Genomic DNA, 25,721 nt, shown 5'->3' with positions numbered 1-25,721 from the left:
ATTTTCCTGATGTCATTAATGATGTTAATCTGCCCCCTCCAACTTGTCCTGTGTTTATGTATATATGTAGCACTGAGGTCTGGGGAGAGTTATTTTGTGCCACTGTAAGCTGTGAATATGGTTGGCGTAACAGATAAAGTCCCACTTGACTTGACTTGATTGACTTGAGATTGTTTTCTCCTAGAACCATGTGTCCTGATTACGGAACCTTCCCATCTCCAACACTGTGAGCCCCTCTCTCTTGTGGTGGGGGATCTACCCTAAACCCTAAGGCTCAGCTGGGAACAATGGGCCCCACAGCAATGTGCTGACTGCAGCCCAGCCGCACCCAGCCCGGGTATATATACCCTAACGGTGCTGGTGGCTAGAGACCACTGCGTGGGAGTCTCTGACGAACAGACTTTTTATTTGGTAGTTCAGGTAGGCCCACCCCCCCCCTCCGGGTTTCACTAAATCTTCCCGGCTCAGTAGTCGCTTCCCTCTGGAGGGGGAAGCACGTTCCAATCCAGCCGCAGATACCTCTACAGCGGCTGGGTCTGATCTGTAGGGTTCGTCTCAGTGACAGCGGGGGAATATGTGGTAGCGGAAGGATGACAGCCTCACGCTCGTGTGTTTGTGCCACGACACCTAAAAACACGTGGAAGGCTGAGAGGCACCTGGGAACAAAGGTCGTGTGGCTCTGGCGTGGAAGAGAAACGAAAAACCACGCGACGTGAATGATGAGACGATTCCTGATTCTGTTGTCAATTGTATTTGTTGTCTAATTTAAGAATGTACCATAAAATCCATTATCAGATCATCTCTGGAGATTACACAAAGAGACAAAAGCTTGTCCACATCTCTTTATGTGGCCCACAGATCAGTCATCATAGTGGTACCAGATGGCCCAGACCAACCCCACAAACACCAGCATGAGTCCCATGGGGCCGTTCAAGGTGAGTGCCCTTCCTCCACCACACACACACACACACACATACACAACTTCCTTAAAACTGCTGCCAGGGGTCCCACACAGAGGCATGCTGAGATCACCAGGTGCATTAAGCGCCACATGTTCCGTACATCTCCTTCCAGATCACCGTCTACGACCAGGAGCACTTCCAGGGCAGACGCATGGAGTTCACTGCAGCCTGCCACAACATCATGGAGTGTGGCATGGACAACATCCGCTCCTTCAAGGTGGAGTGCGGCGCGTGAGTTCCCAATCGCAGCGGGAGGGCCACTGTGTTGCCCTGCCTCACCGGGCTTGGGGGTCGGGGGGGGCGATCCCGTTTCACCGGCCTGCCGGCTTGTCGCTCTCCGCAGCTGGGTGGGTTACGAGCACTCCAGCTTCTGCGGGCAGCAGTTCGTCATGGAAAGGGGGGAGTATCCCCGCTGGGAGGCCTGGAGCGGCAGCAACGCCTACCACATAGAGAGGATGATCTCCTTCAGGCCCATCTTCTCTGCGGTGAGCATCTCATCGCCTTTATCCTGCTTGCCACCAAAAACAAAAGGAGCCGCAGGGCTGGTTAGGGAGCTGAAAAATCAAATGAAACTGAATACATTTACATTAAGTGGCCAAACACCTTATTATTCTAAAATCACAGATTCTATGTAAATGAATGATTGTGGCTCTTTTGGTAACACTTAAAGCACCCATGGTATACTGACCATTACAATGCATTATGAAGGTATCTATAATGATTTAGAGATAAGGGCTTCACTGGAGCTTATGAAGCATTGTAATCAACACTATAATGCCTTATAACTATCAAAAGAAGATGCTGCAATACTTTATTAATTCTTATACTGAGCATTATTATGCAGTATGAAGGCAAATTGTAGATGACAGCTTCACAGAGCATTCATAAGGCATAATAAACATGGCTATAGTGTGATATGCCTTTTTATAAACAGTTATAGCCACGTTGATAATACTTTATGGATGCATTATAATGCATGATGACTGCTTTAACTAAAGTGTTACTGCTCTGATTTTGCCATAAGAGGTAATACAGACCTTTCTGCCTAGCCATATGTGACATGCTGGATAATCCACTTTTCTTTGTTTGGGAGCAGTGTCATAAGGAGTCTAGGATAATTGCGTTTGAGAGGGAGAACTTCATGGGGAGGCAGTTCGAGATGTGCGACGACTTCTCCTCCCTGCAGGCCATGGGCTGGTGCAACAACGAGGTCGGATCCATGCAAGTCCAGAGCGGAGCGTAAGTGCTCATTTTCAGGCGTGACGTTTGGCAGACATCCAAAGATGCTCAATGACCAATGTTCAGGGAACCTGGAACCATTCTAGAATATCTACCACATTAAAAGATTGATAATGATGTGTGAGTGTGCATGGAAATAGGCTGGCGCCCCTTCCTGGATTATTCCCCGCCCTGTGCTCATTGTTTCCATGATAGGCTCCGGATCCCTGCGACCCTGCAAAAGACAAGCAGGGATGGAAGATGAATGAATTAGAAAAGTGTTTCCCAATCCGGTCCTCGGGGACCTGCAGTCGGTCCATGTTTTTGCTCCCTCCGAGCTCCCGTTAAGAGAGCAAAAACGTGGACTGTCTGTCAGTCCCCGAGACCTGGATTAGGAAGCAATGAATTAGAAGATTTGTGGCAGCCGTGGGATTTATCTGAAATCCCACATTATGCAGCACAGTATGTTTGTATGGAGGTTTGCATCAGAGAGGCTACATTGAATCTTTTCTCTCATAACCCCCTCACCAGGTGGGTGTGCTACCAGTATCCTGGCTACCGTGGCTACCAGTACATCCTAGAGTGTGACCGGCACGGAGGCGGGTACAAGCACTATAGGGAGTACGGCTCCCACGCCCAGACCTTCCAAATCCAATCCATCCGCCGCATTCAGCAGTGAGCGGATTCCCCGGTCCCCCAGTTCATCCCTCCTCCTCCTTTGCCTCCCACTCTATCATCCTCGCTACACTGGCCCACTCCAATCACTGGGGCCAGCGGCTCTATGACCTTGGGGAGCACAAGTGTCCTCAGTCCAGCACCTAGCTACCCGTCTCACAGCACCGTTTGTATGAAGGTGATCAATAAAAAGAATGACAGAAAAAATCTTCAGCAAATGAGTGAAGCTTATGTCTTTTTGTGTCCCTGTATCCTGTTCCATTCATCTACACTGAGCAATGACCACAAAAAAAAAATATTTACAGTAACTCAACAGATGGTACACTTTAGTGTTTGGTACCCTGCAGCAATTCAGACTTAGTCATTTCATTTTAATCTTGAAGAAGTTCTCCAATGTTAGGATCCTTTTCATTCGCATCACCCTTTTCATGCAGAACTCTGAGTGATAAGCCACTGTCATGAATATTCACGCTTCTTGTTTAATTATTCATGAGAATCCCTGTAATTGGTTAAGATCAAACAACTTCTGTTGCCTAGCACCCACCGGTACAGCTAACGTAATAGTTCTGAGAGCATGACAGCACCTCCAAAACCAGAATCTTCCGGCCTGCGATGATTTAACAAACCACAGCATCCATCATTCTTGAATTCTGTGATGCTACAGGATAGTAAAGAATACTTAAGATTAATACAGAAAAATTAGTATATTTGTATACAAGTCATTTAACTCTATCTTTTATTCTTCCATTCATTTATGTGACCAGAGCATAATTGTGGGATAAAAAAATACAGATGTCCAAAATATCCTTTATAATCTGCCAGACCCATACATCCAGCAGAAATCAGTTCCAAAACAAAATATGCAAAACTTAATTAGTGATAACATCATTACAATTACAGATTTAGTCATACAGTTGTGTCATTAAGCTTAGCCACAGGCTATTCTGCAGAGGCTCGAACCAGCAACCTTCCAATCACATGCACAACCCACTGAGCCACACACACACACACACCCTAAAACACAGTATCCCCCCACTGGGAATCAAACCCCATTCTCCTGTGTGACAGGCAGGGACAGTAACCGTTACACTAATAAGGAGCTACAAAGTTGATGCTGTCATTATTGTCTAGGGGTGTAACGATATTACAAACCGAACCGAAATATCGCGATACACCAACCACGATACGTATCGCGAAACTCTCGTGGCGTACCGCGGTACTCTCACGCCCCCTGCTGCCCATTGTTGAGGTTGACGTCACTTGTCTCTAACTAATTTAACCAATTTAAACACATCTTTATTTTATCACATTTGATTAAATTGTATTAGTAATGATGAGCTTTTGTTCTAAATTTTGTTCTAAATATTATATTCTAAAGTTAGTATTAGTATTGTTTTTTTCTGACTAGTCAATATTGGAGGTATTTATTTAATTTTTGTTGTTTACTCAAGTATCCTGACTATACTAAAAATGTGATGGCAAAGTTAATAAAGAAAAAGTTTAGTTGTTCTTGTTATTAAGTGAATCTATTGTTCCTTAGCATTGCTGTTAAGATGACATCAACCCTAACCCCACAGCAAACAGAAACCGAACCGAACCGAACCGAGGCTCCAAAACCGTGAACCGAACCGAATCGTGCCTTTGGTGTATCGTTACACCCCTATTATTGTCTGATGTTATTATTTATTGACATTCTTTGTAAATGCCACTATTAACTGACAGTCTGCAGGAGGCATGCAAGTACTAAGTATTTAATCTCAGTTTTAATCTTACATAAGTCGATGAACTTGAACTGCATCTGCTTGTTGAAAAATAAAATTGTCACCACTAGAAGGCGCTAAATTCACTCCTGTACATCCGGTGTCCGCAATAAGCCCTGCAGTCACGCTCCACAGCAAGCGATACGTCGAATTGACAATACTTGAACAAAAAGCAGTGCCTTCAGATTTAACTGGGGTCATAGACACCCCTCGGACAAGTGTATCTGGAGACACTACATACAAATAAGTCACAGCCTTTGTAACACCTAGCACGGTGTTTCCCAGTCCGGTCCTCGGTGACCCACAGTTGGTTGATGTTTTTGCTCCCTCCAGGCTCCCTCCCAGACAGTCCACATTTTTTCTCCCTCAAGGCACAAAAACATGGACTGTCTGTGGGTCCCTGAGGACTGGATTGGGAAACACCGACCTAGCATATGAAAGGACCACTGGTTGATCCCAACAATCTTAGGAGCTATAAACACACTAAATATATTAACCAGATTATGCTAATTTTGCTAAGTACTCTGGCTAGGATACACTAGCCATACCAAGCATACTACTAACTCAAACACATTCATTGGCAAAGTGTATCACCATGGTGAATGGTGAAGGGTAATTCCCAGTAGGTATCAAGTGGGATTGCTCATTCTACAGCTCTGATTCAGCCAAAAATATGAGTATCAGAAGATGATGTATAACGATTGGCCTGTCTACAAGGGTCAACTGCTTGCTTCATATAAACAGTGAAGAACTCCTTCTGCTGTTACTATGGAAACAGCATGTCCAGGCTACTCTCTCGATTACACTGACTCCTTGTTCCCAGACCTCAGACAATAACTTGATATTTATGTGAGTTCAGACCCACAACCTTGGTTAAAGTATAGAATCTGGAATGCTGTAACATTAAAAGCAGACTGGTATCCCACTGGTTGTGAAATTATAGCAATGCTTTGCTGTCCTCTATAGTATATTTTAACAATTCATGATAACAAAAGCATGGTCATCTACCTACTGGAATTCTTCATAAAAATTAGGTTAATTAAAATCCATGTTAGTGCCAGCTCATGTTCAGAATGCGGAATCATTTTCAGTCTTTAAATCTCGACTCAAGACCTATTACAGGGGTATTCAACTAAAATTTAAAGAGGCCCAGTTAGAGAAAACTTCTTGAAACAAAGGTCCGGAAGATCATACTGTCTATAACTATTTAGTGTGATCTACATTTAAGTAGCCTATTAGTTGTACCAACATTGCATGTAATCAGTACCTGACTGTCAAATCAAATTAATTCAGTACAATTCAAAAACGTTTTGACAATATTTATTGTCACGTGACAAAGAACTTCAGCCAGCTGGCTGGAGTGAGATTTTCAATTCGAGATGTCTGCACACACATGTAACAGTTCTTACCTTGTAAATAGTCTGCTTTTGTATTTAACCGTGTAAATACACTTTTGACGTAGCTAATTTTAGGTTTCATAATGAAATAATATAGATTTGCCGTAAGATTTCCAGCGTGAGTCTGAAAGCGTGTCATGCCAGATGCTTGAGATTTGGCAGCCATGAAAATTTACATTTTTTGTTTCAACCGAGTTTATTTATAACAGATAACATTACTTTATACATATGTTAAAACGCAGAAACTTCAACGAACATGAAATCAACAATGAACTGCGTCTACTTATCCAATATGTTATATAATACATACTGTATTTGAAAACTGTTCAGCTTTACGATTTCAGGACAGACCAGTCACTCTGTCAGGAACATTACGGCTTTTTGGATGTGGTTTTAGCTTCGATGCTGCTACTAACACTAACGGCACATTAGCGCAAAGGGCTGCATACGCCGAATTACGTCTTGCTTGGCGGTCAAAGGCGTGTGACGTTCATTGGCGTGGGAAACAGCGGTTCTGTCCTGAATGACAGCTTCTGGGTCCGGACCCGGCCCGCGGTCCGCTTGTTAGTGACCTCTGATCTTTTACTTCTGTTCTGATTACCCATAACTTAACATAAACACACCGTAACAGTAGCATTATGTTCGCACCAGAACGATCATGGGCCGGAAACACGGAACTTATCACGTTATTCAGATCAGCTGGAGGCTGATAGATTCTCTTCTAGATTTTGACCCCTGCCCTGTACTTCTAGATTTTGACCTGCGCCTTCAGTAAAATGATCTTACCTCGGTCACCCACAGGGGGCGTCACACGTTTCCTCTCATTTGCGCTCATTGCCGGTGACGTCAGACAACAAAGATGGCAGCTGGGAGCAGCAATTACTGGGAAGGTGAGGCGATCTTAAGACACGAAAACGGTTTTTGTGTTTCACTGCCTGTCTAATCAGTTTCACATCGGGTGGCCTGAGCAACTGATCACGGCTGTTGTACTTCAGCACTACGGACATGGCCAGAAATGTTGTCTCCTTCGTATAGAGCCAGTTTCAGGCACATATAGGGTTCTGTACGGCACTCTGGTCGTTACACATTTGTTTACGGCACCATGTCCGCGGTCATGATTTTCATTATGACAGCGATTCGAAAGAAGAGTTCCTATTATCTGCTCGCTACTGTTTGTTAAAATGTTGAGCTTTTGACGATGGTTTTTATTAAAACCGGGTTTGGGCTACATCGGGAGTTGTGCCGTAAAAATGCTGCCGTAATGTGCACATGAGCTTTTTGGTGCTTTCTGGCTACCAGGCTCACACTTCCGCAACCGTCATCAGTACCCTGTTCCGTTTAGTTCCGACGAGTTAAAGTAATTCGCCATCAAACTCCTGGCACGAAGATCACCGCCCATCACTTGTATAATTCAGACTAAAAAGGTTGATTCTAAATATACGTATTTGACCGTGCTTGTGTTTTTGTGTACTCGTTTTACGTCATCTTCTATTGCCGAAGACCAGTGCCAATACTGAAGAACAGGGGTGAATCTCCATACCAAGACCGCGAAGACCGTACTTGTGGTCTTGGCAGGACCGGTCTTGCTAACTTGCCTTCCAAGAACGAACTTGGAGCGCAATAAATAATGCGATTGGTCTCGTTTGGCGAGGATGCAACCTATGGGTGAATCTAAATACCAAAAATGCAAAGGCTGTACTAGTGGTCTTGGCAAGACCGGTCTTACGACCTTGTCTTCCAAGAACGATCTCGAAAGATCACGAGGACAGAGAACACACCAATTGTGGATTGAGACAGATGTGTACTTGTTGCTCCACTATGCAATGCGCCCAGCTGATTACGCTGGCCATAATTTTTATTATTTAATAAATGACACATATTCGAAATGTCCAGTCTAAATGAGTAATTATTCCTGGTATGATTACTTGTGCTTTTTCACAAATAATATTTACACTTAAAATATTCATATTTATTTCAACTCTGTACAAACACTATACATGGGTGTTAACCATTACAGTTTAGCATTCTCATGAGCCAAAAAAACAGCAGGAAAATACTGTCTGACAGGAACAATAGAAACATTAATCCAATTAAGGTAACCCTGATCAAGGTAATAATTATTGTTTGTGCCTTCTCCAGCATGCATTGAATCATGGGATTATTCTCATTTGACAAGGATGCGCCCAGTACATCCTTGATATTTGGGGCGGAGCAAGACTGACATCTTGGGATTTTTACTGTCCTCTGTTCTTGTGATCCTAGTATTGGAAGTGATCTTTGGCAATGGAAGATGATGTAAAACGGGTGCACGAGAATGCATATTGAGATTCAGCCTATGTATCCTTTATATTTGAGATGGAGCAAGACCATCATCTGGGCATTTTTACGATCCTCGTGTGCTTGTGTACTTAGTATTGGAACTGGTCTTCGACAGTGGAAGATGACGCAAAACGGGTACACAAGGTCACAAGTAAACATATTGATATTCACCCCAGAAGTAAGGAAGATGGTAAAAATCCCCGGATTGTGGTCTTGCTCCTCCCCAAATATCAAAGATACATTGGTTACATCCTCAGTGAACGAGACCAATCCCATGATTCATTGCACCACGAGTTCATTCTTGGGAGTCAAGTTCGTAAGACCGGTCTTGCCAAGACCACAAGTATGGTCTTTGTGTTCTTGGAACTGAGATTCACCCTGAATTTGTATCAATTTTGTCCTGGCTTTTTTTGATTAAAATTGTCAGTACGGGAGAATATTTCCATGCTGGTCGCATTTTGAAGTGGTGTCGTCTTGCTGTATTGTCTCCAGACCTGAGGAAACAGGCGCGGCAGCTGGAGACTGAGCTGGACCTGAAGTTGGTCTCATACAGCAAGCTGTGTACCAGTTACAGTTGCCACGGAGATGGGTGCGCCACCCTTCTGGCCAATCAGCACACGGACAGGGACTGGGGCTGAGGGCAAGAACCAATCCATGGGCAGAAGAGACTGCTTTCCAATTTCTGGGGGTCCCACTCATGCTGCTCCAAACAGCATCTGCTGCAGTCCTCTACTCAGGCCACATGTGTCTGCTGACCCAGTACTGACACTAATGGATGCACTGTTTCTTAATTGATGTGTTTGCTGTTTTAATAACATCAGACCTCATTGTAATCTTTATTAAAGCTGCCATATGTCCAGTTGTTCACTAAAAACTTGATATTTACACCCCACTCACAGCTTGGACACCACACCCCTCCTGAAAGGCTCCAACCAAGACAGAATGTTTAACACTGTGGGCGTTGAGATTGAGCAGCTTCTGGCAAAGGTGAGGGGGCGGGGCCATGTCATGATTGGGTGTCATGATGTCATTGGGTATTTATTAATATTCGTACGATACTTATGTTCTTATGTACCTGTTTTACATCATTTTCCATTGCCAAAGTATAGTTCCAATACTAAGAACAGAAGTCGGGAGGTAAAAATCCCCAGATGTTGTTCTTGCCCCGCCCCAAATATCAAGGATGCATCTTCGCCAATGACACCAATCCCATGATTCATGGCATCCCAAGTTCGTTCTTGGGAGGCAAGCTAGCAACACCGCTCTTGCCAAGAATGAAAGTACAATCTTTGCGTTCTTGGTATCGAGAAACACTCATTGTCAAGGTTGCTTGGAATGTTGATGTCATGTCCCCCCCCTAGTTGACTGGCATTAATGACAAGATGGCAGAGTGTACCAGTGTGTCGGGCATGACGTCACACAGTGCTGCGCTCATGCATACGCTGCAGAGACACCGAGACATCCTCCAGGTGAGTACCCTCCCTCTGTTTAACCCTAACCCTCCTCATGTCCAGGGCTGTCACATGAACGCCAATCACATGAAAGCCAATCACATGAAAGCCAATCACATTGCATTAGCATCGCTTTGCGTCCTTTGACACAACTTGTGGCAACGCCACCGACTACTTTGACACACTTTATTGGTAGATAGTAAGAAGTTCTATTTGCCTATAGTTTATTTCTGGTCATGTCATCTCTCTTATTTGTTTTATGAATATCGCAGTTTTACTCGCAGAAATTTGCCATATCACATAGTGACATCGTACCCATGTCTGAGTCCCTCAGCAGATGTTACCGGTTTCTGTATCTGTGGCATGTAGTCTGATAAAAGTGTTAGGTCCCTGTGTCACATTTTGGATTTTGCTCCCCTCCCCCCTGTAGATTTTGGATCATGAGGGATGAAGTGTCCACACGTCCCGTTTTGTCCCCCTGTGCCCTTCCCACTTTCAAGCTGCCTGGGTCCTTCACACTTTCGCTTTCTGTGTCTGTTACTTGATCCCCGGCTAATTCTTTTTCGCCATTTGCTGGGGCTCCACGGTCGGAGGTTAATGCTCCTGCGCATTGTTTACTGGACACGGAGCCTCTGGTGCTTTGTTTTCTAGGACTACACTCACGAGTTCCACAAAACCAAGGGCAACTTCCTGGCAGTGCGGGAGAGGGAGGACCTACTGGGCTCGCTCAAGAAGGAAATGGAGTGAGTGCGGCTTTATGTGTGCGGAACGTATGAAATTGGTGTGTAGGCACTGTGGGCTTGTTTAACTTAATGGAAACTCAAACTATAAGAAAACATTTTCATAAACTGAAATAAGATACGAAAATTAAAAAAACGAAAACTATATTTCTTCCAAAATATAAAATAAAAACTAACTTATTTATTTATTTTTAATACTATTTAACGAAAATACCTGGAATATGTTTTGCCCATTGTGAGGACATTTGTACATATTGTGCCATGTATTCATGTGGAATTCTTTAAAGATCAGATATACAAAATAGCTCTACAACTTTCAGTCTATCCCTGGAAATAAAATTACTAAAACTTAAACTGAAACTAAAACATATAAAAACTAAATAAAATATCTTTCATTGTTTAGCGACTGGGATCGTTAGGTGTGCACCTATTCACCTTGCCCATTTGATTCCAAGTAAAGGGATAATTGCAGCCATGCCGTATGAATACTTTGGAGTTATGTCATAACTTTAGTCTTTACCAGCATTCTGATGGTATCCGTATACAAGAAAAATGTCACATTTTAAGAGAGACTGATGCCTGTTAGTCTGCAGAGGGTTAGAAAGCCACCTGGAGGTCCTGAGGTGTTTGAATGCACAATGCAGAGGTTGGAGTGGTGGAAGATCTAGTAAATGTAAGGTTTTTCACAGATGGATAATTGGAGAGAGCCACAAAAACAAGCTACTGCTTGCAGTATCACCAGAAGTTGAATTTCCAGAACTAAACCCCCCCCCCCCCATGATCCATTGGGAGCAGCTAATACAAGTGGTTTATGCTCATAAACTCATTTGAAGTGGTTCCTAATGGAAGAGCCCACTGAAATTCTTCCATTGCACCGAGAGACTTTAACCATTTACTGCAAGGCCCATTTGGGTACAGTCACTGCTGAGTATTGAATAATTTAACTCAAAACAAAAATGTTGAAATGAATCCTGTGTGGGAATTCTGCAGATATTCAGTTTTCTTAGAATGCTGTCAAGCATTCAGGGTTGTAAATGGGCAAACAGGAGCATAAATTATACTTTGTGGTTCATGAATTTACAATTTCCAGCAAGACACTGTTTACAACAGTAGTAGTCTACAGGTAGTCTGATAATCTGTGATGTGAAATGAGCGGGTTTGGCTGCCTTTCCTGCACAGGTTCCACACAACTGCCCTTGGTGCACTATTCCCCTTTTGGTCTTTGTCCAATGTGGTTTTGGCTGTTTCCATGCGATCCGTTACTGCTTCTGTGTGGGTGTCAATACATCTAGGTGCGTGTTTGTTGGCAGTACAGCTGCTGTGAGACCAGGAGACAAATGTATGGGCCTTTTTGTTTTACTCTGAACTTTAAATGTCTCCTTGTAATCACATATTGCATCTGCTTAATGAACCTAGATGTTTTTTTTTGCCATCCTCATACAAGAAATTGCCCCATAGGAGAGATTACTGAGCAAAGCGGTTTGGAGAATAAGATCTATTTTTCCTGATGGCCTTTTTTCTTTATGGCTTGCTTAGCCGGTGTTGGAGTTAAGTGGACATTGTAAACTAAGGCCTGGGGAAGGAGAGCTTCTCTTCAGTGCTATTTTTTAATCTCCATGAGGTTCATTCTACTTGGGACACATCAGACAGCTGTGAGCTGCTCTCCAGAAAATAACTGACACACGCACACACACACACACACACACACTCCCTTCTGTACGGTAATTTCACTGTTTGGCCACATGGGGTCCCAAAGGGCTTTTCTTTTTCTTCTTGAACCCATTGATTCTGTTCCCATTGGGCTTTGGCAGAGAGGACGTCAAACGCCGCCGAGTTCCCCCTCAGCATTTTGTTTTCCTTAGTGTCCATTTTCACAAGCGAAGCGTTTGCGGTTGTCACTGGAGTATGGCTGCACTGCATTATGGGTCATCTCTGCTCATCAGCAGATCCGAAATGCAGCCTTGCGCCAACAATTTAGACGTTTCCCCTGAATGTAATTCACATAAGTGGCGGAGCCTGGAGGAATGACGAAGATTGTGCAGCAAGTGTGATCGTGGCTCTTTAAGACATTACTGACAGGCCACTATGAAAACGACATGGTCAAATGGAGCAGTTAAATGGGCTACACAGCCGTTCAGTGCAGCGCTATGCAGAAGGTATATCTGTGTGGTATCATTTTCCCTCATTGCTTCGGTTTCGCTCGATTGTTATCTTGTGGCTGCAGTGTCAGCTCATTTCAGAGTGCAGCTCATTTCCGTACACTGACACACCCAGTGGCCCTTAAGGCAGTGGGTTTTCCTGATACTGTCTATCCCTCTGACCAGAATGTGTGTGTGATGTTCTCATCCCAAACCAGGACGTACAAGAGCAGCTCAGGGGTAAACAACAGGAGGACGGAGCTTTTCCTGAAGGAGCACGAGCATTTGAGGAAGTAAGGAGGCTTGTGTGCGTATACACACACACACACACACACACACAAAATCACTCAATTCAAATCACTCTGTTTTTACACTCCTGCAGTGTAAACACATACAGCCTGGACTCTACAATATAAAGACAGCGCACACACACACACACACTTGCCTTCAGTGCCACAGTGCTGCTTGCCGTGTCACAAATGGACCCTGAAGGGAAGATCAGTGTGTCAATGGTTTTGACCAGATTCCTGCCCCCTGAGTTCAGTTCAGAGTGGTGACTGTAGGATCTGGCTCTCTCCACTCACCACCATGAATTAAACATCTCGTAAGAGCTCAGAAAGCCAGAAGAGTCCTTTAAAATCACCCTCAGCCTTGAGGCAGTGAGCATAAAAATAGGTATGGATTGTAAACAAATATTAAAGATGTGGATGAGGCGGGATGGAGTGTTAGCAGGTGTCCTGAGGTAGAGTCTGAGCGGAGTTTGGCCACACCCCTGCTGGGATTTCTTTGATAGCTGCTCTGTCACGTCAGCATGCTTCGTTTGAACAAACAGGCACACGATGCATCTTACGGCGCTGTGTAAATAACACAATGCATTTTCTTTTTGCAAGACTGGGTCACTAGTCTGCTTCTGTTTTCAGGTCCGGTAGAGACCGTTAATTAACCTCTTTTTTGGATGACAGATGATAATATTAACATTAACATTTTTCGGTCCTCCACACGCTAACTGATAGATCCTTCCAGTCTTACTGAAGTTGTACTTGGGAGCCTTTGTGGTTTGAGCGGATTTGCCCACGATGCAAGTTGTTGGGACTCCAGATCGCCGAGTCGTCATTTCAGGGAAGCTGGAGAGAGATGGCCTACTTTACCCAGCCTAGCCGTAGCTTCCTCTTGAAGGCGATGTTGTGAGTGTTTCAAAGGCCTGGACCTGCGACTTTATTGAAGTGCTGTGGGGAAGCTGCTTCCTGTTCAGGGCTCTTTAATTCCAGGGGAGAATGTTCAGGACCTTCATGCCGTCGCTGAGCATGTGCACAAGCTTGCCTGGTGAGAAATCGAATGGTGAGACGGAGATGTTGTGGTGATTCTGTTCCATGGCCAGAGTGCTGTCCTGGTTCCTTTTAGCGGTGGTTAGAAAGTTACCCTACAGTCTGTCCTGGACCAGTCCAGTGGGTTCATGGACCTGCTCTAGAGCCTTGGAAATAAGAACCATGCAGGATATTCTGATGATGATGAAAACAGATGAAGAGAGTGTAAATAGCGGCATATGAAGAGCAGTTTTGCACTGTCGGAAGCCTGTTTGAAGTCGGCTTAAAATAACTTTATGGATTGAATGTTTTAAGTTTAAGTTGTGCAGTCTCTAAACCAAAGATGAGACTTAGCATAATGAAATAAGGAACAAATTTGACCTTTCTGGCACTTCTTGTCCCTTTTATAAACCTAAGATTAAGGCTGCTACTCCTTTAAGAAACTCTAAACCTATATAATCAGGGAACTGGCAGAGCCTTCGTAACAGAATTAACAGCAGCACTAATTCCACGTGAACTGGAGGAACACTTTTCTCCTGATCGCCCAAGCCCTTCTTTGCCTTTGGACAAGCTGGTCGCCCTATTTCATGTCAACAAACCCCATGAGTTAGACTTGCTGCTTGATGCAAGGCTTTGTGTTCCCAGACCTGCTCACTCGCCACTGTTCCATAGCGCGTCTGTGAGTAAACGGCTACTGCGTGTGGTTTCACATTTTTGTCCTACTCTCTCTCCGCTTCCTGCTAAGCATGCTTAGTCCCACCCTGATCTGGGTTCCCTGGAGCTTTTACTGCGCAGACCAGCAAAGAACATGACGGGGCTGAGAAACAGAACCATGGTCTCGAGGACCAAACTAAACCTTTAGTCATGGACCTACGTGCGCCGCCAGGTCTGTGCTTCGCGTTGCTTCTATCTGTGCTGTGACAGATCAACTCGTGCTATTATCTCAACGCTATCATTTTATCTCTACTGTAGTTATTTCAAGCACATACAGCAGAAGCACCTTAAGTCAACTCCCTGATTGTGCAGGAAGGTCCAGACAGGCTCCTGGCTCTGAAATAGATACAGACAGCTCCCAGGTGCTGAAATAGGTACAGGCTGTTTACTGATGCTGAAGTAAGGCGGATGTTTAGGATCGCTGTGATGCTGCAGTGCTTCTGGGAAATGGATCCACCCCCAGTTTCAGGTGTTGACCTGTTCTTTGGCAGCAGGTGGGGTGTCAGTGCCTGGGATCTGGGGGCAGTCTGTCACCCGGCGAATATTACCGCTTATTTAGTGGAGGCCTTCCAATGATATGCTGTCTCCAAGTGGAACCATCTGACTGTTTGAAGTTCTTCTTTTAAATCTACTAGCTGTGAATTCTATCTGAATTGTCGGGTTTACCTGGTTTTAGGTGCTGTCATTGTTACATTCCTTCCATGTTGGGTGCAAAGGTGGGGGTCAGGTTCCACTAGTCTCACTTCAAAAACTTCTTGTGTTCAACAGTGGAACATTTCCATTGGTCCACTTAGCCCCCATCTGTTTGGTTTCTGGTTTGGTTTCTTCTTGTGTGAGGCTCCCTTGTCTCATGATAGTACCACCTCCACATTTCTGTGACAGCTTGAGCTTTTGGATGTTGGCAGTGGAGATCAGGAATGGTACTGTGCTGGAACAGCTGATGGGCTGAGAGGTGTGGATCCTACCAGGGCCTAAATGGGCAAAATCTTCCCAAATGTTGAGGCAAACAGGACACTCAGGAAACAGCAACACATTCATATAGCTGTCAAAATACATATTATTGGCATTTTCTGTATGTAATGCTTTTCTGTATGTGCCTGGTCCCTCACCCCTCATCTCATGTATGCTTCGCCTCTACCTTCCTTCCCACAGCTCAGACCGCTTGCTGGACGACACAATAAGGTAAGCCTTCTGCCCCCCACCTGTGAAGAAGGGAGTCAGAACCTGCATTTCTATCAGGTGCTTCATGGGGGCTGTATGTCTGCTGGCCGGTCTTTAAGGAAGTGATACAAGTTTATCCTGGGGGGTTCAGCTGAGCACCAAACCACCCAATGAGATACAACCCCCCCCCCCCCCCCCCACCCTGGTGAATCCACTAGAGCAGCTAAAACTAGCTAGGTGAAGCTGGGGAGTGAGGATGTGGTCCAGAGTTCCCGGAGGTTGTGTTTCCAGAAAGCGCCGAGTCATCGCTCTTCAGGACGTGCTATGTGAGCTCCTGAGAGACAAACGGAAGTGTGGTCTTACCCCCCCCCCCCCCCCCCCCACCAGCATGGACCTTGTATGAGGCATCCACTCAAATTCATATATGATCTGCAAAAGGCCGCTTTTATGTCAGTTTGTTTATTCTTCCATCTACTCTCTCTCTTTGCCTTCATCTTCAGCCATACTCTGCAGTTCTTTGCAGATCTGTTTCATGTGAGCTTGCTTGTGACAGTAGAAGACCCAAGACTTTTGGAGGATATGTGGGAGCAGATCTACACATTTGCTCATGCCCTGATGTTATTATTATTATTATTATTATTACTTTCTTCCAGCATTGCTATGGCAACCAAAGAGAACATGACATCCCAGCGTGGGTTGCTGAAGTCCATTCAGAGTCGTGTCAACACTCTGGCCAGTATCCTCCTTGCCTCATCTGGAGCTGTCCATAGCTCAGTAGAAATGTTATGACATTTCAGTTTGGTGGTCATTTCAGTTGGATGGTAATTTCAGTTTGGTGGTCATTTCAGTTTTTTTTTTTTTTTTTTTTTTTTTACAGTGTTCTAGGCTGAAATAACATGTAAAATCCTAACTGAACTAAGAGGGTTGTACAGTCAGTGAGCTAGTTGGTTTTCAGAATGATGCGCTCTGTGTTTATACCTCTTTAACCAGCTATCACTGTAGACCGGTTCCCAGCCATCAACAACCTCATCCAGCGAATCAACTTACGGAAGAGGCGGGACTCTTTCATTCTGGGCGGAGTCATCGGAGTCTGCACCATTCTCCTCCTGCTCTATGCATTTCACTGACAGATCCCCCAGCGGTGGGCTTATTAACTTATGTGACCAAATTGGATGGCTAGGGGTGTGGGTGTGCTACACTGCAATTTTTGCTTTTGGTACCGGAGGAAGGCGAACCCAGCCCGATGGGTTTCCCCAGACAGGATGAGCTACAGGGGCCTGAAGGCCTCCAGGTGGTGGTAGGGGGGTGGGGGGGGGCATTTACTGCTCAAGAATGATTTTATGAAAATGATATATTATTTAAATATTTGATTTTATGTTCCTTGTAAAGAGGAATATGTGTCTTAATACACTAAGTAATATATTATATACATAGATATACACACACATACATGTAGAACAAAGGCATGTGTGTGTATATATATTTGTACTGGTTATTTGCATCTATTTTTTAATAAGTGTTTTATCGTGTGAAACCAAAGTTGGCTCGAACACATTCAGATCCCCCGTGGCGTTCCTGTGCGCTGCTGATTTGGACTTTTTCAGGCCTGTCCTGGCTCTGCACATGGGGTAGGCGGATCCGACAGCAGGGACAGCAGGGGGCGCCGTGTGACAGGAAGGGCTTTCAGAATCATTACTGAACTGAAATTATCCCCTGCAGCACGCGAATGGAGACTTTGGTTTCTCTGCAGGAGTGGCCTTTAGGCCGTCAGATCGTGTTCCGTTTTTTATGTCTTGGTGGCTGGTACAGCTGCTGGTGGGATGTGTTCGTGGTGGACGTGTCGGGTCTCTGGGTCACAGCGTGGCCAAAACCAGTCCGTGTTCCGCCTACTGTCAAGTGTGACACTTCTGTTCTTCAACAGTGTTTAATGACTAGTCTAACCCTGTCATAAGATTTTAACACTGTATGTGTAAATTTTCACATAAAATGAATACATTTTTTTAAAATATTGATTTGTTCCAGGTGTATTCAAATCACTGTTTTCCCAATGCCCCGTGTGTGTGTGTGTGTGTGTACACAATTGAGCACTCCAATACAGACCATGCACATATACCTTTATTTCAGACATGCAACCAGCACAGGAAGAGTGCAAAGGTCAGCAAAACCCTACGTCTGTCACACAGACCCACCCACAAATACAGCCTGGCTTGAACTGGCTGCATAGGGCTCCTGTGTAAACCTCTCATGAGCTGCAAACATTGCCCTGCTGGCTAAAGAGCACACTAATAATCACACTAACCCCCCCTCCCCCCCACAGGACAGGTAGGAATATCCTGTAGTATAGGGGTGATCTCCCAGTTACCATTTATTCGCCCATGTAAAGGCCTGGCTACTGTTCTCATTTGACATCACTGCTGCCAGTTAATGCTTACAGCTGACAGATGGGTAGGAGGCGGGGCTAGCTAAGAGACGCAAGTGCAAGCAAACTTGAGTTCGTGGATCAATCAGAGCATTCTGGGCCACTGGCCCATAGGCTTGGCTGCCTCCTGCAGGTGGCTGTGACCCTCCCCACAGGTGTCAACACATCCAGAGGGACCAGAGTTAGTGAAAGGGGGACAGGCAGGCGGTCAAAGACACCATCTTTGCCTCACATCCACAATCTTCTGCCTACAAAAAGTTTTTCTGTAGAAAGTACAAAACAACCTCAAGAAAACACATGCAGTGGCGTCTGCTGTAAAGTGATCATAATAAAACTTACATCATGCATACAGTTAATACGTCTGTATAAAGTTGGAGTGATGAGCAAAGGTGTAGATTAATCCCCACTGCTGTTAAAATTGCCTCCTCCACATTCCTAGTCAGACACTTTGGGTTTGTTTTGTCCCAGGTTCATGCATACATTACCTGAAGCATGCATTTATCTTTTTTTGCTTGATTTTGTCCATATTTTGCTTGTTTTGCTTGGTAACATGGTTGTTTTGGACTTTCTGGAGGACGGTTCCTGGTTCCTTCATTTTAAGGATAATTTTTCCCTTTTCTCCGGTGTGAGAGCTTGACTTTGGTGGCTTCTTCGCTGTCCTCTGTGTCAGTAAACGTTCGTAACTGAGAGAGAGGAACAGAGAGTGGAAGTGAGCACTTTACACATGACCATAATCCATCAGGTAGTTCACATCACCATCAATGAGTGTATTTTTAGACATGAGGGAAAACGTGTAGCTGACAGGGAGAAGACGTAGTGTTCCTGAGAGCTTCTAGGTCCTCATCGTGCTTTATATTCTTAAGGAGTCAAACACTGCATTGTTGACTGAACCACTTAAGCGACAGGTGTGAGGACCGCCCCTTTAAAAGTGATATGACTGTCAAGGTGACCGCCCCTTTAAAAGTGATAGGTCTGGGGGTTTTCCCATCAGTGTTCCGTGACTGGGCATGTCGAGGTGGCGCACCTGTGACTGTGATGTAAACGGCAATGATAAGCAGGCCCAGAATGATGCAGAACAGGCTGAGGAGGCGAGCCAGGCGCCCCAGCCGTCGGGCCCCATCCACATCCCCTTGCTGTAAGCTGTTTCTGGACTGGAGGGGTCACATCAGATGAAGATCAGTCACTGCATATCCCATAAGAGGTAATAACAAGAATATTTACAAATAAATGAAACATGAGCTCCATGGTCACACCCTTAAATAGACAAATAAGTGAAATACTCAGGAAGCACTGCATCTTAAAATAAATGAATACTCAGGAAGCACTGCATCTTGAAATAAGTGAATACTCAGGAAGCACTGCATCTTGAAATAAGTGAATACTCAGGAAGCACTGCATCTTGAAATAAGCGAATACTCGGGAAGCACTGCATCTTCACATAACTTAATACTCGGGAAGCACTACATCTTCAAACAAGTTGGTCATGTTCTGATTGTGACATATTGCGACGTGTGACTGTCACTTGTCACAGCAGGTCACAGTGCGCTAGGCTACATCAGTGTTCTTTGCTATGTAAGTGATGGACAGCTCGGGCTGTTCTGAAGATGCTGACGGCACGTTCAGTCATCCCTGCAGAGTTACTGTACCAGGCATGGTGATCCTGAAGTATTCTGAGTTCATTTCTCACATTTTCTGCTGATGTTCAGCAGGCTTAGGATGACGTACATGAAGATGAATGGGAACACATGCACACACATTTCTTCTCACATACAGTACTGTACAAAAGCCTTAGGCAAAGAAAGTCAGGGTGTCAACTTCTCTACTTCAAAAACTTTCCTACAGTCACCCCAGTATTTGCAACATCCATCCAACACACCCCTGTACTTTTCCTCTCAGCCACTAACACACCTTACAATTAATTAATTAATTAACTGAGCTGGTGGTGAAATGTAACAAATGCATGGAATGGCTGAGGTGCCCCTGAGGAGAAGGTTCATCTAGCCATCCAACAAGGTATCTTTGGAGAACAGAAAAAAATCTTGCTAGTTTTTACCGTGTCACTGTTAATTTGCTTATGTTTTAATGATAAATTGTGTTCTTTGATCTGAGCAAATACACATTTACTACCCAGATAAATAGCATTAAACAATTTGACTGCCTACTTTTGCACAGTACTGCATATTGCAACATTAATACTCTGCTTCACACACATATTTTGAGACGCTTCTATCTCACACTCTCTCACACTATATTGCATACATGCTCTGTCTTACCCAGACAGGCACTATTACACATATCTCTGCTGCACTAATGCTCGCATTGCTTTGTATCCTGCCAGCTGGCTCTGCGTGTGTGTGTGTGTGTGTGTGTGATCTCTCATTGATGTGAACCAGCAGGGCTTCTGATCTGGGTCAGACCTGCTCCTTTGATCCCATCAGGGTGTGCGGGGGCTGAGGCTTCACCGCTGTGCCCCATCCCATACCGGCTGCCATGTTCCCAGTTTAACACCTTCAAATGGTGACTTTTTAAAGTCTGCTTCAGGGCCGTGAGTGAAGCTGCTGGAACGTTAGTAGTAAACCTGCCGGTCTGAGTACCTAGATGACAGCTCTGTCTGTGGTTCTTTGTGTGCCGCATTGTGTATGACCCCTTTCTTAGAGCATTCAAATGTTAATTCATTCATACCCTGGGTGCGGATTTAGGACCTGGTGGATTGATAAAAATTGTATGGGGAATAATCCATGATGGGGCGCCAATCCATCGCAGAGCATACACACCATTCATGCCTATGGGGAATTTGGCAACTCCAATTAACCTTAGGATATTTCTGGATTGTGGGGGGCAACCAGAGAACCTGGAGGAAACCCCACGACAACACAGGGAGGCGCCCGAACCTCAGAGGATTCACTTGAAACATACATGGATGGCTGAAGCACAGTCATAACATCCAGCTCTAATTCCACCCAAGCAGGCCTGCCAGTCTGTGGGCACAGTGCCTCCTCTATCCATCCACTCAGTCAAACCACCCAGCTCTAACTCCACCCGAGCAGGCCTGCCAGTCTGTGGGCACAGTGCCTCCTCTGTCCATCCACTCAGTCAAACCACCCAGCTCTAACTCCACCCGAGCAGGCCTGCCAGTCTGTGGGCACAGTGCCTCCTCTGTCCATCCACTCAGTCAAACCACCCAGCTCTAACTCCACCCGAGCAGGCCTGCCAGTCTGTGGGCACAGTGCCTCCTCTGTCCATCCACTCAGTCAAACCACCCAGCTCTAACTCCACCCGAGCAGGCCTGCCAGTCTGTGGGCACAGTGCCTCCTCTGTCCATCCACTCAGTCAAACCACCCAGCTCTAACTCCACCCGAGCAGGCCTGCCAGTCTGTGGGCACAGTGCCTCCTCTGTCCATCCACTCAGTCAAACCACCCAGCTCTAACTCCACCCGAGCAGGCCTGCCAGTCTGTGGGCACAGTGCCTCCTCTGTCCATCCACTCAGTCAAACCACCCAGCTCTAACTCCACCCGAGCAGGCCTGCCAGTCTGTGGGCACAGTGCCTCCTCTGTCCATCCACTCAGTCAAACCACCCAGCTCTAACTCCACCCGAGCAGGCCTGCCAGTCTGTGGGCACAGTGCCTCCTCTGTCCATCCACTCAGTCAAACCACCCAGCTCTAACTCCACCCGAGCAGGCCTGCCAGTCTGTGGGCACAGTGCCTCCTCTGTCCATCCACTCAGTCAAACCACCCAGCTCTAACTCCACCCGAGCAGGCCTGCCAGTCTGTGGGCACAGTGCCTCCTCTGTCCATCCACTCTGCGTCCTCTCTGTCCTGTTGGCTGTGCAAACCAGCAGGTCCCAGGCCACTGCATGCTTGTCTGTGTGACAACTTGTTTCAATTAATTTGCACAGGGGTGAATTATGTTATGATGCTACAATAATTTTTTTTCCTGACAGGTCACCGGATTACAATGGCTACAGGATCTGTGGCGTTACTCTTAACTCTCTCCACTTCATAACGGTAAGTCTGATCTGTACTTTGTACATTTCAGACACTACTAGTCCCCACCAGTCTCATGACTAAATTCTAAAGATCGGACAATATTTCCTTAAACCTGGTCTTTGTTTTTCAGTCACTCTGCATGCAGAATCTACTTCAAAATCCTCTGACAGCTGCCTGCTGGCACACTGTGTTACGCACGATTGATTATCTGACTGGTGAACTACCGTTCAAATAACGTCTTTGACAAAATACTTTAATGCGGAAGCCGAGCTAAACACTGCGAAGTCCGAGCTGCTCTGCCCCCGACTCCAAGCAGGAAAAGGGCCTCTTTGGGGTGGTGTGGTAAGTGCTTTCTCACTGGCTTCAGCTGGCATTAATAATGCAGGCCCTGGAAAGTTTGATGGAGGTGGAGAAACTGCTTTTAGTTGGGGGTGGGCGAATAGTGTATTACACTGGAAGGCTGCTAATGCAAGCAGATTTGCATACCAACGCACGTGCGCACCACGTCATATTTCATTCCTAAAGTCTCATTGGTACACCCATCTAAGGTAGGCACAGCATAAATGTTCCATAAATGATAGACAAGTACCATGGCACATGCCACTCAAAGTGCCCAAGGTAAACTATCTGTGACTTCGTTATCAGCGTGTTAAAACCCTTGTAAAATCAGCCAGAAGCCTTGATCCCCACCGGTCCCCCTCTCCGGCCAGGAACTCGTGCCAAACGTTTAGTCACGCAGCTTTTGATTGTGGGTGAAGCATTCAATTTAGCGTTGAAGGAGAGAGCAGATCGATACCTCTGCCAGTGGGACCACAATCCGTGCTTGCGGTCCATGCTGCCCTGTTTTCAGATTAGCTCATTTTTCTTGAGCCGCACAAGAATATACTCGGGCCATAATACGTTTTGCGCATGTTCCCTGATGGCTGACTTGGTAAATAATCACTTGCTGCTTGGCTAACTTGAGTAAAATTGCGTCGCCCCGTAGTCTTCGCGCAGCGTTTCCTCCTGCTGGTTTAATGTAGACGCCCTGTACGACGGTAACGTAGCTGTATCATACCTTAATAATCCATCCCCCCCTGTCACATCCACGTAGTTTTAATTAGTCGGTTTACAGTAAAACGCATACCAATTTCTAAGCAACATTTTAATAAAAAATTAGGTTTTCCATACCATAAGAACACGTATTAAACACCGATGAATGTAAATTTAACCGGTACCTTCAAAATAATGTAAATTGAGTGATGAACCTGGGACACCCGTCAATTTAGTTATGCAAAGCGATTCAAGTTTTGGAGGTTCAGATATAATATTATAATTTAGGATAAGTTAGGATACGCATTTTATGGTATCTTGATCATATTAATTTATGCATTTGAAGATTAAAATCATATCCAAATCGGATCTGTTAATAGCACACAACCGGATAAGCGCCCCTTACACATTAACTCACCATGATCGAATAGACCAGTGCAACTATGTTGATGGGCCAGACCGGACAAAAACAGGAGAGAGCGGCTAGTAGCAGGTAATCCCGTGGCTTGGGCTGGTCACCGGCGGCCGTTCCCGTGGAGGATGCACGGCTCCGCAAGCTGGCGCGGGACGGGGACATGGGCGGCACCCGAAGGTGCCCAACAGACCCGGAGCGCAACGGAGCGCTGTGTCCATTTTGATCCGCATCCAGGGACTTGGTGCTACCCAGGCTGGCTGTAAAGGAGGTGGAGAGCCGCAGGTCGCGTCGGCGAGAGGGGTCCGGGGCTGCAACCCTTAGAAGTTTCTCCGTCTCTTGGGACTCGCTGCTCGGCGCTGTTCCCTTTCCTCCAGAAACAGCCTTCTCAAATTCCGCATCTGTTTCTATTGCCATGTTAGGACCTATTTATTTTTTTTAATGAATGGAAAAAGCACAAAATATATATACCCCTGTATATTTACCAAAATATCCAACTACCAACTACCCATGCGAAATGGGTGTTATTATAGCCTAAATGATAATAAATTTGATTTTAAAAAGGGTTTTGTCCGAACGTTTTTTAAACACCGCAACAAAACATCCGAATATCTTACCACGACGTTAAATTACTTAAGTGACTGATTTGAAATAAATTCCCCTATACTGCAATATATTCCAAACAACGGGATAATAAATTGAAAATGGTCTCTTCGTGGACCGCGAAGCCTAAATGCCAGCAGTCCACAACTGCATCGAAGCCGGCGGACGGGACGGGAGCGACCCCCTTCCACCGTCAATGCGCTTTCCCAGCGCCCCGTTTTTGTCTGGCTGCTATGTCGTCGAACTCCAAACATTAAAAAATATATATAGTCAGGAAAAAAAGAAGTTTATGATGACAGAAAGTGGCAGGAGGTTTAAGAGTCAGCAGCCAATGGGAGTGATTTAAGACGCACGGTTCTGCATCAGCTATGGAGTGATGGAGATGAGCTGGTCCCGGAGAAGGCGCGTGTCTTCCAGCCTGGCAGCTTCCTCACATGGTCCCGAAGCCGATTCTGTCCTGTCCGACTGCGACTGCGACGTAGGCATGTGTTCACGAAATGTAAAAGTACCATCTGTAGCCGTTCGTTGGTCAGCTGCCCAAGTCCGACGGAATACAACCCCGCAGCCTGACGCACACCATGCTGTACTACACGACTGTACCAAGAGGCTCATACAAAGCAGTCTAACATCCGGTCATTTTGTCGATATTCGTTAAAACAGATTGATGATAATAAATTTCTCACTGTGAAATGCGATTGCAACTTTAAAACGAAATATCGATAATTATATCAATAATTAAGGCAAACCGCATAGGTTACTGAATATCATCCATAGAAACATCAATTATTTAACTGCGTAAATGTGCGATAATTCAACTCTTAACGGTTATATTTGATGTGATTTAGTTTATTGGGCTTTATCTAGTCAGCAGTGTTGTCCCTGCCGACAATGCAGGGATTCCCGCTCTGTTGGAGACCCGTTCAGGGAATTATTGAGCTCCTGCGTTATGAATCAGTTTTACACATCATCATCTAAGTTTTCTCTTTAGTACTATTTTATATAATGCTTGAAGCATTAGCAGAAAGGCATGTATTCTATTATTTGCTGGCGATTGTTTTTTTATATATGTGTAAGCGGTTTTGTACGGTCGGACTAAACCCTTAAATATGGAAAGAACGCCATCTAGTGACATTACTACCGTACCGCATCTGCTTTACGGTACTGTAGCATTTGTTTGTGTGGGTCTAAAAAGATTCGTCATATGATTGCGAATGATTATGGCGTGTGTATTTTGTCGTTAATTGTGCGGTTTTGTGAAAAGACAATGCAAAAAAAAAACAGTCATGAGAGGCGATAAGACACAAGACGGAAACATTTACTGCATGTAGCCATCGGTGGAACTTCATTCATATATGACTCATGTTCTTCAGTTTTTTGTAGGCTTAAATTACTCGCCTTAGGTGCGTGGGTGAGCTTAATTTTCAGCCC

The 25,721-nt window shown here is 45.2% G+C and overlaps 3 protein-coding genes and 1 long non-coding RNA gene across 8 annotated transcripts; 2 read left to right on the top strand and 2 right to left on the bottom strand.

The window, feature by feature from the left end:
* Positions 1 to 639: 639 nt before the first annotated feature.
* Positions 640 to 6,955, bottom strand: LOC111852955 (uncharacterized). 2 transcript variants are annotated; one of them, XR_002840352.2, is made up of 3 exons: positions 6,799 to 6,955; positions 2,000 to 2,415; positions 640 to 1,470 (listed from the first exon to the last, which is right to left on the bottom strand). It is a non-coding gene; the product is annotated as an uncharacterized lncRNA (long non-coding RNA). The 2 variants fall into 2 exon arrangements; XR_002840351.2 differs by having other exon boundaries at positions 6,773 to 6,819.
* Positions 882 to 2,859, top strand: cryba1a (crystallin, beta A1a). Its single transcript, XM_023829362.2, has 5 exons — positions 882 to 935; positions 1,075 to 1,193; positions 1,306 to 1,447; positions 2,059 to 2,201; positions 2,712 to 2,859. Exons 1-5 carry the CDS (start codon positions 882 to 884, stop codon positions 2,857 to 2,859), a joined length of 606 nt encoding a protein of 201 aa, XP_023685130.1.
* Positions 6,778 to 17,847, top strand: LOC111852952 (Golgi SNAP receptor complex member 1-like). Of its 2 annotated transcripts, XM_023829359.2 has the most exons (9): positions 6,778 to 6,902; positions 8,824 to 8,920; positions 9,231 to 9,318; positions 9,693 to 9,800; positions 10,434 to 10,525; positions 12,879 to 12,953; positions 15,831 to 15,860; positions 16,493 to 16,575; positions 16,842 to 17,847. In XM_023829359.2, exons 1-9 carry the CDS (start codon positions 6,872 to 6,874, stop codon positions 16,964 to 16,966), a joined length of 729 nt encoding a protein of 242 aa, XP_023685127.1. In that variant the 5' UTR covers positions 6,778 to 6,871; the 3' UTR covers positions 16,967 to 17,847. The 2 variants fall into 2 exon arrangements, with proteins under 2 accessions (XP_023685127.1, XP_023685128.1); XM_023829360.2 differs by lacking the exons at positions 6,778 to 6,902; positions 8,824 to 8,920 and adding an exon at positions 8,967 to 9,090.
* Positions 17,848 to 17,936: 89 nt separating this feature from the next.
* Positions 17,937 to 25,149, bottom strand: LOC111852911 (trafficking regulator of GLUT4 1-like). Of its 3 annotated transcripts, XR_011983516.1 has the most exons (5): positions 24,647 to 25,149; positions 23,697 to 24,115; positions 19,283 to 19,409; positions 18,744 to 18,941; positions 17,937 to 18,521 (listed from the first exon to the last, which is right to left on the bottom strand). XR_011983516.1 is itself a non-coding variant. In XM_072702157.1 (4 exons), exons 1-4 carry the CDS (start codon positions 24,654 to 24,656, stop codon positions 18,925 to 18,927), a joined length of 573 nt encoding a protein of 190 aa, XP_072558258.1. In that variant the 5' UTR covers positions 24,657 to 25,149; the 3' UTR covers positions 17,937 to 18,924. The 3 variants fall into 3 exon arrangements, 2 of the variants coding, with proteins under 2 accessions (XP_072558258.1, XP_023685052.1); XM_072702157.1 differs by having other exon boundaries at positions 17,937 to 18,941; XM_023829284.2 differs by having other exon boundaries at positions 17,937 to 18,941; positions 23,697 to 25,148.
* Between the last annotated feature and the right edge of the window lie 572 nt (positions 25,150 to 25,721).

This window comes from Paramormyrops kingsleyae, chromosome 18, assembly GCF_048594095.1.
Source record: "Paramormyrops kingsleyae isolate MSU_618 chromosome 18, PKINGS_0.4, whole genome shotgun sequence".
Lineage (NCBI taxonomy): Eukaryota > Metazoa > Chordata > Actinopteri > Osteoglossiformes > Mormyridae > Paramormyrops > Paramormyrops kingsleyae.
The sequence above is the reverse complement of the archived record's forward strand: the minus strand, read 5'-3'. Positions and strand labels throughout refer to the sequence as shown.